We start from the raw sequence: 12,880 nt of genomic DNA, 5'->3' as shown, positions 1-12,880 counted from the left end.
ATTAATTGGCATTCAGTCGATGTAATCCTTTAATTGCTCATACGCCATGTGAGACCCTGCCGTCCCTTTGTGCTGTGTGTTGCCAAAAAGTTGAATAACAAATCAAAATCATTTACGCTGCTGGGCAATGGGAAATTAATTTTGCAGAAATGCCAAAAATTAAATGAAATTTCAAAGCAAATCGAATGAAAATCTGCCAGAAACTCGCTAAATATTTTACACAAAATATAATTGTAAAATTCTACGGCAAATAGAACCAATTGTTGGCTGTTTTGTTGCCCCAAATGGCCTTCAATGCCACAAATGAAATTTCCATAAATTTAATTTATAAAATCCCAAACCCAATTAATGTTGGAAAAAGTTCCTCTAAGCTCGGAACAATCATTAAAATTCAATAAAATCAAACATAAATTATCAGAAATTCTAATTTCAGACTACGTGACACATAATTCACTGGCGGCAGTGCCCCAGCAGCAGAGAGCGAGAGAGTTTCATTTTAATGAAAAATGTCAAAAGGAAAGGAAAAAAGTTTTTACAAGCAGCCAGCGGAAGCGGAAGTAATGCCAATGCCAAATGGGGGGGGGGGGGGGAGGCGGCAAAAGGCAGGAAGAGCAACACATAATAATGCCATCATCATCATCATCATCATCATCGACAATGGCGAACAACAACAGCCCGAGGATGGGCAGGAAATCGACGAGGAGCAAGGGCAAAGCCATCGACAATGGTCCAAAAATTGCTCAAGCCGAGAGCAACAAATGATGGAAGATGCCAGCAAATGAACAACACAGGGCACAAGTCGAATGCAAATACGCAGCAGGAAAATAAATGAGATAAAGGAGCGGGGAAGCAGATACCAGGGGCCCGGGACAATGCCGCAAGCCAGCCGCAGCACGCGCAGAGGCAGGATTACCCAGGCACATCCCTCGCCCGGCTATGTCTTGCTTCGTTAGAGCTTCCTTTTGGGTTTGCCCCCTCCTTAGAGGTCAAATGTCAATAAGTTAAGTGCCATAAATATGATTAAAACATATTCTCCCAAGCCCAGCGAGTGATAAATGCGACAAAAGTTTTGTGTCTTCGACTCTGCCGCTGTCTCTGCTCCCAGCATGTGGCAGCAGTTGCTGATGCTGATATAAATCCAATTTAGTGGCGCCCATAAAATCTAGGAGCCAATGCCCACCCACTTCAGCCCCTTAACTATTTGCATGATAAAAATCTTTCATCAAGCAGCAGCAGCAGCAGCAGCAGCAGCAGCAGAAACAATCTCAATCTCAGCATCCAACTTGCTCTCAACTTTCTCCACTGCATAATTCGGTTGGGTGGCCTTTTGTGTGGTAAACACCTAAAGTAGTAAACTGGGATTTAAGCCAGCCACCCACAAGCACAGCACACAAGGAGCGCTGCCTCACCTACGTGTCTATAACAATTTTACGTTGCTGGCATTGGCAAGGACAAAAAACTTTGCCCGGCACAGCAGCAGCAGGAGCAGGAGGCTAGAGCTGTTCCAGGAACTGCCTGCGATTGGGTGTTGCTTGAAAAGGAAACGTCCCCATAGCTGGGATATTCCTTTTATTGCCATGCGTGGTGGCATGGGGAATTGTGATGCCCGAATACATACATAAATTTCAACCTTATGTGCTGCTCCCTGCCTGCTCCTGCTGTACACCCAATAGGGACATTATGTCGTGCGCCCGAATCTATAGAATATGTAAAACGTTGCGCTGCAAAAAGATTAAAAATGTTTGCAATTTTAATATCCAAGGCAGGGCGGGAGCCAGCACAATTGCCAGACAAAGTCACTGGGCAAACAAACAAAAATTTAAACAAGTTTAAGCAAGAAAAGGGGCAAGGAAAAAGGCAAAGAAAGGGCTGGGAAAGAAGCAAAGAAAGCTTCCCAGCTCAGCCATACATTGTTTGTTCTTTCCTCAGTAATTGTTTTGCCAAAAAGTTGCATCAGCCTCAGCTGTTCAGCTGAGAACAGTAGCAGAAATGGAAGTGTTTTAAATCAGCAACTAAAGTTCGATTTTTAGTGGAAATCTTCTCAGCTTTGATTTCCAGCTGGAGTACATCAAAGGGCAGCCAGACTTTCCCTTAAATATTTGAGTTTGAATCCCAAGAATCAACTTTTACTTTGGTGTGTGTGCGGGGTGTGGCGGAAGTTTTCCCTTTCAACTGTGCAATTTCCATTTCAGGCAAGCCTTGACCCTTGGGTAGCTGGGCTCTGGGCTCTCGGCTCTGGGTTGTCCTGCCCGCAAAGCTGCTTAGAATCATGAATTCCATCGTTCATCTTTCAGTCCTTCATTGTGGCTCCTTATTAGGCAGTTGGCGTGCACCTTTGCTGAAAAACTTGCTCCTGGCTGCCAGGCAACCGCAACCAACTTGCCCAAAAAAAAACACACAGAAAAGGAAGCAAGACGTTAGCCTTGGGGCCGCCGTATCCATGGCCTGGCATTTAAGATAAATGATCGCCTGCCAACAATGCACAAAGAGTCACAAAAACTTTGGTCACGTTTGTGCTATTTGGCGGCCCAGGCATATGCTCCAGCAGGACACGAGGCTGCTGTCCTGTGTGTCCTGGGGGGTTGGTTCTGTCTAGCGTGCATCCCACCTTGGCGCAATTTTAATATGTTTATGGGAAGCGAATGTGGTGCGGGTGGCACTTGGTTTAAAATTCAAGACACACGCAGCAGCTTAAACGTTTCTGGAAATCTATTTTTCAAAAAAGAGAAAGGCGCCGTGACAGGATGGCAGTCCTCCAGCTCCTGGCCGTCGCATGTGTGCGTGCGAATTGCATTTAATTGAATCGTCTGGAGCAGCAGGTGAAAGTATTTTCGTTGTTTGTCTTCCTCGAGTCGCGGCCTCACATCCACAGTGCCACGAACACAGCGACCAGCGACGCGATCATAAAGCCCCACATTTTGTTGAATCTTTTGTTGTCCCCCATGGCCATCTGACGATGGAGCTCCTGCTCCCAGTGGAGCACTTTCAATTCCACTTTCTGCCCCACTGGCTCGAGCGTCAGCTCCACTTCCTTGTACAGCTGCTCGAGCTTCGCTTTGAAGAACGCGGCCATCATTTTGTTTTGCAGAAATGCGCTCACTCCGACCTTTTGCTGCTCGTTCAAAACGCCACGCAACTCGATATGCTCGCCACGCTGCAGTTTGTGGCGCAGTTGCAGGCGGAGCACAAGGCTGCGCAGCACGACCGTCTGCCAGGGTGGCAAGTTGCAACTTTTGGCGTTTAGGATACCCTGGGCCTCCTGGTACTGGCCCTGGCAAATGTACCCGATCAAAAGTTCGGACATCTGGCGCTGATATGCGCTCAGGCTGAGCTCCTTGGGAAACATTTCAGCGACGAGAAGCTGCTGAAGCGACGGATTCTTCGTGGCTGGAACCATGGCTGGGAGACAGATTCGGGACAGGATGCGATTAGTTGAGGTGTTGCTCCAGCTCGGGGTATTACTTACTTGGACTTTAATCTGTTACTGCTAAAAGCTGCCTCCTGGGAATGACTTTAAAGTTTTCTACTAGAGATGACAGCACTCGCAATAGTGTGCACGCCAAGCCAGCGATACTTATGAATGTTTGTTCAAAGAAACATCGATATTAACTTAATAGTATCGGGCTCTAGGAATGAATGCAATAAAAAAGTGTGCCATAAGACTGCTCCAACCACCGCCTCTCTCATTTACGGACACATTGCGAAAAGGGACACAGAGAATCCGTTAAAATCTGCCTCTGCTCATTTCTTCGCTCCTCGCTCAAGCGTAGACCGATTCATGCACGCTGCCTTTTGCTTTTGTTTACATTTGCAAGCCCCAACAAAACTAACGGCACCTAGTGCAGTGCGCAGACATGCGAGCGTTGAGTTGTTATTGTCAGACACGATCGATCATGTCGCGGCACAAGCAAAAACACGAAACACAAACGAAGAGGCAAACAGTTATGCACGGTGGTGGATCTCCCACTCTTTCGTGTCACGCAATTATGAGTAATTTCAGGGAGGGAGAGCGACATATGTATATACACATGTATGTATGTGTTTGTACATGTTGGATTTGTGATCGAAGCGATGTACCTATGTGCGTAACTCACAGAAGGAAACGCTTTAAGCTCAATCAAATTGTTAAAGTTGTTCATACTATCGCCAGTGTTCCTCTCTGGTTTTGAACCTCTAGCCAGCATACTTTCTGGCTTCCCTCTTTTTTCCATTTGCCGGCGTCCATAAATCGGTACGGCACATATGGCAACTTTACAAGTGGCTCGCGTTGCCGTCTGTGCGCACAATTCAAATGGAAATCAAAGTGGGCGTCCATGAGTTAAACACTCGACGAGTGGCACGAGGCACGAGAAAGGAGCAAGGAGCAAGGAGCCACCAGGCAGCCAGCGGAAGCCCCCAATGTGACAAAGTCGCCGCCACACAGAAGCCAAGCCCGAGGCAAGTCGGAGGCACTTGTGGTTTACGACCTGTCCTGGAGCGGGTATCCTGCAAGCAGAAAATAAAATCACACACGAGTGCCAGCAAGTGGCAGGGATGCGATGCGAATGGCCCATGAAACATAAGGAGGATGCCTTAAAATGGCTGCTCCTGCTGCTGGCACTGCCATTGGGGAAATTTATTATTCTCGTCTAGAGATGAGTTCATTATGCGAACAGCAGTTGCCTGCCCGCCTTGCCTTTGAATGTCGAATGCGAAAACGATTCAATTTTATTGTTTTCCACATCAATTCTCAGCTCTCTGCCCGAATTATGCATTGTATAAAAAAACATCACATATGAAATTTGAGTAGTCCCCTCCCGGACCATGGCAGAGATTGTTCTCCATATAATTGAGTCACGTTTGGCTTGGGGCTTAAGTTGCATTCCGAAAATATTCAGATTTATGTCGCGAATGGAAAATGATTGGGAACTGATTTATGGCAAAGACAATTCATGAACAAATGGAAAAGCAGAGTGAAGTTTAATGACAAATAAGTGTAGAAAGCCTTGCCTTACAGGTAAATCCTCTCTGCAAATGCTTAGCTTTTGGTCAACGAAAACACAATTTAAAATCTCATCTTTATGTCTCACTTTGCCCGCAAACTAAAGCCCCCCATTAGAACCACAAATAAACCCATTTCGGGGAAATGATATCATAGCGGCGTGTGCAGGAGCTACGTGTTTATAATGCCAATAAGTTTGGATACCAGAAGGCAGAAAGGCAGAAATCAAAATTCGTGCTGGCATGCAAGTTCCTGCTCCTGCCATCGACAGACCTTGTAAACAGAACAAACGAAATTAAATTTATCTGTATCAGTTCCAGAGCTCCACCCCAAAGGAATGTCTCGCTGCTGGCACAGCTGCAGCTGGAGCAGTCGGAACGGAACACATGTTCGGACACAAATTCATCTGCCATGTCACAGTGCGCAACGGTATGCAGAAATAGTCTTTGGGGCGAGCTCTGGCTCTGGTGCTGCCATTCTGCAGCTTGCACGTGACAGGACTCGACGAAAAGTGAAACTTGGCCATGTCTATTCAACCCCCAAACTCGCTCTCCCCCCCTACACACAGACCCATCGCAAGTGTCATTAATCAAATGCCGCCCAATAAGTTGGGGAACGGCAACCCTTCGTGGGGTTTTCTGAATTTTTGAAATATGAACTTTCAGCTCTGACGAATGCCGACAGTCATTAATAAATTAGGGGTTAAAATGCCATAACAACGGGTGGGAGGGACAGCCGCTGAAAAGTTGTTCATTTAATTGAAAGCGAAACGCGGCAGGGCCCAAGCCCTCCCGCCACTGGATTTGCTTAACTCAATTAAATTAGGCCAGGGAGGGGGCTGCGGAAATCAGTTTAGCTTTGATTTAACGAGCCGTGCAGTTGCTGTCAACAGTTTAAAGTTGAATTTCATTTTGATTACAGCACCCCGGAGAGGCACACAAAAACACACACAAATTAGACTCGAAAAACACTCGAAAATCACGCAAATCCCTCGTCCCGCCATGTGGAACTACGGCGAGTGCCGTGCGCCAGGACTGCAGCAGCAGGAGCAGAGCGAGGAGATACTCAGCAGCGGCACCGAGCCCACAGCCTCTGTGGGCGAGGAGGAGCAGCAGCTGGATCTGGAGGCGCTCTACGACGAGCTGGAGGCCTGGAAGCAGCGTCTCTGGCAGCTGCGCAGCAAGCTGGTTGTCAGTCCAAAGCAACCATGCGAGGCGCAGGCAGCGCTGGAGGACACAGACGAGTCCTTCCTTACCATAGAAAGTCGTCAGCTGGTGGCGCTGCGTCGGCAGAATTGTGTGCTGCGCTGCCAACTGCAATCGATGGCCGCGCACCTGAAGGACAGCCGCAAGGAGCTGAAGGAGATGGATGCCTGGCGCTGTCTGCTCACCACACGCATACAGCGACTGCGCAAGGAATTGGATGTCTTTGGGGAGTTCCAGCTGCGAGCGATCCATCACTTTGGCCTGTGCATCGAGCGCTGGGAGCAGCACAAGGCCTGCAAGGTGGAAAACAATGTGTACCGCCGCCGCATGCGGGAGCTCATCCAGCACATTGATGGCAGCCGGGTGCAGCTCGTCCCCATGCACTGCCATCGCCAGACGTCCCAGCACTTGCGCAGCGAGATCGTTCAGACGCGGATCTTTCTGCACAATCTCTACGAGAGCATGTTGGCCCATTTGCGCTTCTTTCATAGGCAGTTTAGTGTCAAGTGAGTTGCGAGAGACTTCATTCTGCTTAATCCTTAATCCTTTTCCTTTGCAGAACCCACGTGGTGCCACCTGACACTCACACGTCATTCGTGTCCAATAGTCCCTCCTCGCCAGCCAACTCGCTGCGCTCCGAGTTCCGCGACTCGAGTGACTTTTGAGGCCTTAATGTTGATTTTTATTTCCCAAATTTATGTGCGGGGCTCGGGTCGGGTCTCCTTGTAATTGCTTTGAAACTGTCGCCCAATTAGGGTTATTGACGTTCCCTTCCCTTGATAATTACAAAATTTCAAACTCTGCGGAAAACGTGGCCTTAGAGTGGGGGTTGTGTATCGCTCGTATCATGGACTTCCCAAATGTGCGCGCATTCCCACCAGGATAAGATGGCAAAGCGGCTAAATAGGAAACGGCATCAGATAAAAACAAAAGCAGATTTCGCCACACGGAAAACAAAGCAGAGGAAAAAAAATGGGAATCAAATCCTCACCACAGCACGAGCGAGAGAGAGAGAGAGGGAGACATGAAGAGAAAGCTGAGCTGACAGCTCGAAGCTAAGCAGCAGCAGAAAGGAAGGAAGGAAGGAATGGCTGAAATCCTTATCCTGCTCCGGCTCCAACTTCATCTGCCGACTCTCACATTCCCATATCCTTTTTGGAGGTTGTCGAAATGCGTAAAAACTCAATTGCTGCGCATTTGACGGTGGGGGGTGGGGCGACATGGGTCGCTCTTTCGCCACTGAGTGAGATGCAAGATAACGCGGAACGAGCGAAAACGAATTTATTGGAGTCATGTGCTGATAAGCGGCTCTGTTGGCCCCCCCACCAAATGCCAATGCCAAATTACAATGCTCTAACAAGCGACCAGTGGCCCGAGGGAGTGTTAAGAGAGCAAAACGAAGAGCGGATGCACTGCATAAGAGAGCAGCGGTAAACGGTTATTGGAATGTGCAGAGCACAGGGAACAAAATGGAATGCAGAATGGGACACATACGAAAATGCACCTTTAATTTAGAATTGATTGTTTTCGCTTTCTGGAATATTGAGCAGCAGTTAGTTGCTTGCAATAGTTGCTACTCCCCTTGGCCATAGTGTATGCAAACACAGATACAAACACGCAGATACACGCTCTGCAGACAGCGACACAGAAGGCTGGGTTGGAGCTTGGACACAGACACCGAACGGGCTGGCTACATGGCTAAAACACAGGAAACGCATTAGATACTTTTTGGGCCAAACGCTGGCTGGCCAAGGGATGGCGCAGACTCTCCACTGGGGGCTTAGTGCGATAAAAATCTGCGTAAAATGATGCCGGCAATTTGATGAGCAACTAAGTTCGGGCAATTAGTTTTGTAAACGTGCGGAAGTAGCTCGTTGGATGTCCAGCTAAACTGTTGCAGGGCCACAAAAGTTGTGCGTAGGGGAAAGAGGAATCATGTGATTTATAGGGGGCACCTCGATTGATCGGGGGCAACTGACCTCTGGCCATTCTCCAGCCAGTCATTCTAACGGTGCTCCTGGCGGTTTTCGTGCCTTGCCTGCTCCACTGAACTCTTTGACAGGCCAAAGTAACAGAAAACCAAAAAGCGCTTTGCCCCCAAACTTGCTAATAAGCTGAATGTCTAACCTAAAGTAGGAATCAACTGTGGAAAGAGTAGAAAGGAGCAGGCTACCCTCTCCCCGCTCCTGCTGCTGCCGCCTTGGGCTGTTTTCTAGCAATTTCAAAGATACATTTCAAGTGCCCAACTTTTGCTACACTCCACGCTCTGTGTGTGAGTCAACCGCAAAAGTACAAATAATTTCCATTTGGCCAAAGCGGCAACATTTGCATTTTTCTTCAGTTCTTCTTAGACGCAGAGACAGAACCCAGCCCATTCCGCTGTTCCTTTCCCATTCCCAGTCCCACTCCCAGTGCCAGCCTCAAACAGGCAAACATGCCTGCGAGCAGCAGCTGCACAAAGAGGGGAGTCGGAGAGGGGGAGAGAGAGAGTGCCAGCGAGTATTTAAATAGCAAATAGCAGATACGTACGATACGTCGTCGTCGTCTACTTATAAATACTTTGTCGTCTTCGGCACAAGTTGTAGATAAATATGGCATAGATTACATAACTAGTTCTCTCGCTCTCTTTAGCATTCTCTGCCAAAGATAAGTGTATGCCGCCGACTCTCTCTCACACATACAGTGTGGGGTGGGGTGCTGGGCATATGCACAGTTATTTATGAATTTTCTTCTGCCTACCGTGCTGCTGCTGCCTGCCGTTCTGCCTGCCTTTGTGCAGTCTTCTGCCCGAGCTGCTTTCGAGGGCGCCGTGGCTTAGTTGGTTAAAGCGCCTGTCTAGTAAACAGGAGATCGTGAGTTCGAATCTCGCCGGGGCCTGTCCCTATCCCTCTTTGCCAACAGAGGGATTCTTTGATTTTTTATAACATTTTCCTTTCCCTTGAAGTGCAACATTTTGGCCATGGCCATTAAGGGCTTGCTTATTGTTACGACTGCCAGCTGACGCCTTTTCCTACCCCACCATTAACTTGTTTCTATTGCCTCAATAATTGTTTCAATAATCATTAAAAGCAGGCTGGCATTTTGGCTGCCACAGAGAAAGCTTTTGCCCTGGAGTATGGGCCACAAATCGGAACAGAGTCTGCTTTTGATTTTGATTTAACAATGCCCATGGTGCCGATAAGGCAACGGTTCGATAGAGGAAGTACTTCCCAAGTAGCTGATAAGATAAAGTAATCACACAATGACTTTTTCTTTTTCTAAACTCAAAGCTTACATTACCGTTTGAGGTCCTTTGTAACCGAATAAACGTTTCTAGCGGTGCTTTGGGCAGCCTTAAGGAACTTACGTTGAAAGCGCCTAGTTTACCTTTCGTTTGAAAGCTCTTACTGTACCGTTATTTTGAAAGCTCTTGTGTGACGCGTTTGTTGTTTCCCGTTAAAATTTAACAGAGCTTGCCATTAACATTTCTGTTATCTTAACAGTTGCCAACCGAAACCATGTCTCATACATCTCTGCCTCTCTGTGGCTCAATATCTCCAAATTGAAACAACTGAACAAATATTAATTTCGTAAATAGAGTCTAGAGTCTATAACAGCCGCAAATAGGCACCCACTGGTGGGAAAATGTTGCTCACATTGAGTAGTTGAAAGGTGCAAGTTGCAAGGGCGCCGTGGCTTAGTTGGTTAAAGCGCCTGTCTAGTAAACAGGAGATCGTGAGTTCGAATCTCGCCGGGGCCTGCCAACAAGGACGACACTTGGGTTGCTGTCTACTTTTTGTGCATGTTCTTTTTGTTCAATTTCCAATAATTTATTACGTGTTTAAGCCTAATGAGAGTGAGATGCTTTAGAAGCTCTAAGGATTAATCCTTGTGCACCAGATACAGGACAACGATGAGGAAGTAGGTGGGCCGCTCGAACACTAATTGTGTGAAGTTATCCCGCTTCTCGTCCATCAAGTGGCACATCCTCTGGTAGATGCCCTGATTCTGCTTCTCCACAATCGACAGCAGGCAGATAATGCGATGCCTGAGGAGTGTAAATGAATCAGCAGAGAGAGGGGAAGAGTGGAGCCACACTTACCGGCTGTGGTTTAACTTCTTGACCCGATCGCGTATCTCGGCCGCCAGACTCTCGACCAACTGCAGCGCCCGCCACGAGTCGTAATTGCGACTGAAGCGATCCCACAGCAGACGCTCCTCGATGCAATCTTCGATGATCTTGTGGGCACGTTCCATATTGAAATTGGTGTGAAAGAATTTCCAATCATTCTTTGGCTTCTCATTGCGCTCGCCGCCCTCAAAGCCAGCCACGCCCTCACCCTCTGGATTGAGGGCACGTCGACGGCTGAGCATCGACTCCGAGAGCAGAGCATTCATTCGGTTTGTGGTGCGAACCGATGCGGTTATCCTGTGAACACACAAAATTGGTAATTGTTTCTTCGATTAACATTGATTTTCAAGTTTCAATTTTCTATTTTGCCAGTGGGTCGCGTCCTACCGCGTTTTCATATTGCTCCAGCTGCTCATTGTGTGTGCTGCTTTGCCCGCTGGATATTCCGATAAATTGGAGCAGCCTCTGGCCTTTGTGTGCCGGCAAAAGGAAAACAAATAGCGAGCGCTGCTATCTGTGCACTGACAGGAATGTTGGCCAGGACGACATGCCGGCACGAGCTGCCGAGCCGATTCATGCCATGCCCTCATGGGGCATCCACATATCGTCGGAAAGTTTCTACCTTCAGCATTGTTGGTTTAGGCCCACTCTTCACATTCGGCTCTGGCGGTGGCAGTGGGAGGTACAGCAATTCCTGCCAGCTATGGGAAAACTAAGACGAAACATTTTCCAGCCAGTCTCCTCGGTTTATCCATTTGCCATTAAGTTCGTTCCACAAGTTTCTTGCATACCCAAACAGTGCACTCTATCGAGTGTTCACTGTACTTCCTTTAGTTGGCATATTTCGAGGCACTCTCGTGTCACGCTGCCAACCCTAAGTGGGCGGAAGCCTTGCGTGCCGCTAATCATAAATCCAAGACAGAGCCCACCGGCGCACCGGTTGATGGCGGTGGAGACGTGGGTGTCATCGCCACCAGCCACTCGACGGGGTAGGAGCCAGCGGAAAGGCAAAGTGTTGCCATATGGGAACTGTTTGTTTGTTTGTTTGTGTGTGTGAGGGGAAATTACTTCGAGCCACGAAGGCGGCACGCGATTCCTTTTTGAAGTTGATGACTTTTGATCCGTTTGCCCTGCGACACCTGTGTGAGGTCTCTCCTCCGGCCCACGAAACTTTCAAGCACTTTGATTGCTTTTTATCGCGAAAGTTTTTGTTCGATTGTAGCGTATGCAAACTTCGCTCTGGCCACCCAAACATCTATCTAGCTATGTACATAAGTGTATGTACACATGTATGTACAGTATATGAAGTTATTAAATTGATATAACTGTCAAGTCTCGTGTGCCCTGTTGACGACTACTCATTGTAGTACCCAAATGGCCGGGAGACAAGTGGAAGCGATCAAATATTTCGAATTGGGGCAGGCGCCCAACAGTCTGGGGAGCCGCCCGAACCTTAACTTCTGCATTTGAGGGCAAAACAATCGAATCTAAATGGCAGAACTAATCACTATCTATTTTTTTATAGTGTAGGAAGCGATCCAAACAAATTCTGCAGCAAATGCAGGCAGCTATGCAACTTGCTAGCTACATTGCAGAATATTGGATAAACCTCTCCATTAAAACATGCCAGGAGTATTTCTGTTCCCAACCGGTTACCAGGTTACTAATTGCCAAACACACAAAAACTTTGTCCCGACACACGCCAAGGGGTGCAAGGAATAGGAACAGTGGCGCTTTTTTTATGCGATTTGTGTGAGAGAAATTAAACAGCAGCTAAACAAATTAGGCAATTTCCGCTAATATGCGGGCAACGTGGGAGTGCTCGAACTCATTAGCACCCGGCTGCACGCGAAACGGTGAAATTTTGCATGGATGGAACTTACGCTTGCATGCGACTCATAACAGCGGCGCCTCGGCCTATGCTACGTCTAAGCTGGATCTGTAGTTGGAGCTGGTGCTCTGCCTCCGCCAGAGAGGGATTTCCGGCAAAACTGCACGGGCGCTCGTCACAAATGAAACTGGGGCTCTGGCTCCGGACTCCGGGCTCCGGGCGCTCCCAGACATAAAAGCGCAAAAGTCAGCAGCTAACAATGTGTGGTGGAAGGGGGTTATGAAAGGGGTAAAGGTGTACGCGATGATGGTGATTGACTTACGAGCTCTGACAGCACAAACACACCCACAAACGTATGCCCTCACACGGGGGGATATGAGGGGGAATGAGCTCGTCTCCGTGGCACTCGTTAGCTCTGCCTTTGGTTTGATTTAGGTTGGCATGTCTACAGACAACTCAGCAGTGCCTGAAAGAGAGAGAAAGAGTGAGAGAGGGAGAGTGGTGGGGCAAATGTGTGCCAATGTATTCTAAATTGTGTTTATTTTGAGTAATTTGCAATCTACTTGACACAAACTGCCTGTTTCTGCCTCTGCCTCTCCCACTCCCACTCTTTCTCTTTCTGTATCGCTATCTCCAAACATTGCATGACCCTGCCAAGGCAGACAGTTTAGCAATTAAATTTGCAGTTAGCCAACTGTCGGCATGCACATTACTGCGAATCCTTGGAGAGTGTGGAGAGATTGAAAAGGGAG

The 12,880-nt window shown here is 47.9% G+C and overlaps 3 protein-coding genes and 2 non-coding genes across 5 annotated transcripts; 3 read left to right on the top strand and 2 right to left on the bottom strand.

Annotated features, from left to right (window-relative positions):
• Positions 1-2,699: 2,699 nt before the first annotated feature.
• LOC117578486 lies at positions 2,700-3,588 on the bottom strand. The gene is made up of 2 exons (XM_034264019.1): positions 3,467-3,588; positions 2,700-3,399 (listed from the first exon to the last, which is right to left on the bottom strand). The coding sequence occupies exon 2, from the start codon at positions 3,395-3,397 to the stop codon at positions 2,861-2,863; it is 537 nt and encodes a 178-aa protein (XP_034119910.1). The 5' UTR covers positions 3,398-3,399; positions 3,467-3,588; the 3' UTR covers positions 2,700-2,860.
• A 2,303-nt stretch (positions 3,589-5,891) lies between these two features.
• Positions 5,892-6,991, top strand: LOC117578461. The gene is made up of 2 exons (XM_034263993.1): positions 5,892-6,692; positions 6,746-6,991. Exons 1-2 carry the CDS (start codon positions 5,983-5,985, stop codon positions 6,849-6,851), a joined length of 816 nt encoding a protein of 271 aa, XP_034119884.1. The 5' UTR covers positions 5,892-5,982; the 3' UTR covers positions 6,852-6,991.
• Positions 6,992-8,989: 1,998 nt separating this feature from the next.
• On the top strand, positions 8,990-9,063 carry Trnat-agu. Its single transcript has one exon. It is a non-coding gene; the product is annotated as a tRNA-Thr (tRNA).
• Positions 9,064-9,851: 788 nt separating this feature from the next.
• On the top strand, positions 9,852-9,925 carry Trnat-agu. The gene has a single exon. It is a non-coding gene; the product is annotated as a tRNA-Thr (tRNA).
• Positions 9,926-10,012: 87 nt separating this feature from the next.
• Positions 10,013-12,297, bottom strand: LOC117578487 (tctex1 domain-containing protein 2). Its single transcript, XM_034264020.1, has 3 exons — positions 12,181-12,297; positions 10,268-10,594; positions 10,013-10,213 (listed from the first exon to the last, which is right to left on the bottom strand). The coding sequence occupies exons 1-3, from the start codon at positions 12,195-12,197 to the stop codon at positions 10,048-10,050; spliced, it is 510 nt and encodes a 169-aa protein (XP_034119911.1). The 5' UTR covers positions 12,198-12,297; the 3' UTR covers positions 10,013-10,047.
• Between the last annotated feature and the right edge of the window lie 583 nt (positions 12,298-12,880).

This window comes from Drosophila guanche, unplaced genomic scaffold (genome assembly GCF_900245975.1).
Source record: "Drosophila guanche unplaced genomic scaffold, DGUA_6, whole genome shotgun sequence".
Taxonomy (NCBI): domain Eukaryota; kingdom Metazoa; phylum Arthropoda; class Insecta; order Diptera; family Drosophilidae; genus Drosophila; species Drosophila guanche.
This window is presented reverse-complemented; position numbering and strand designations above follow the sequence as displayed.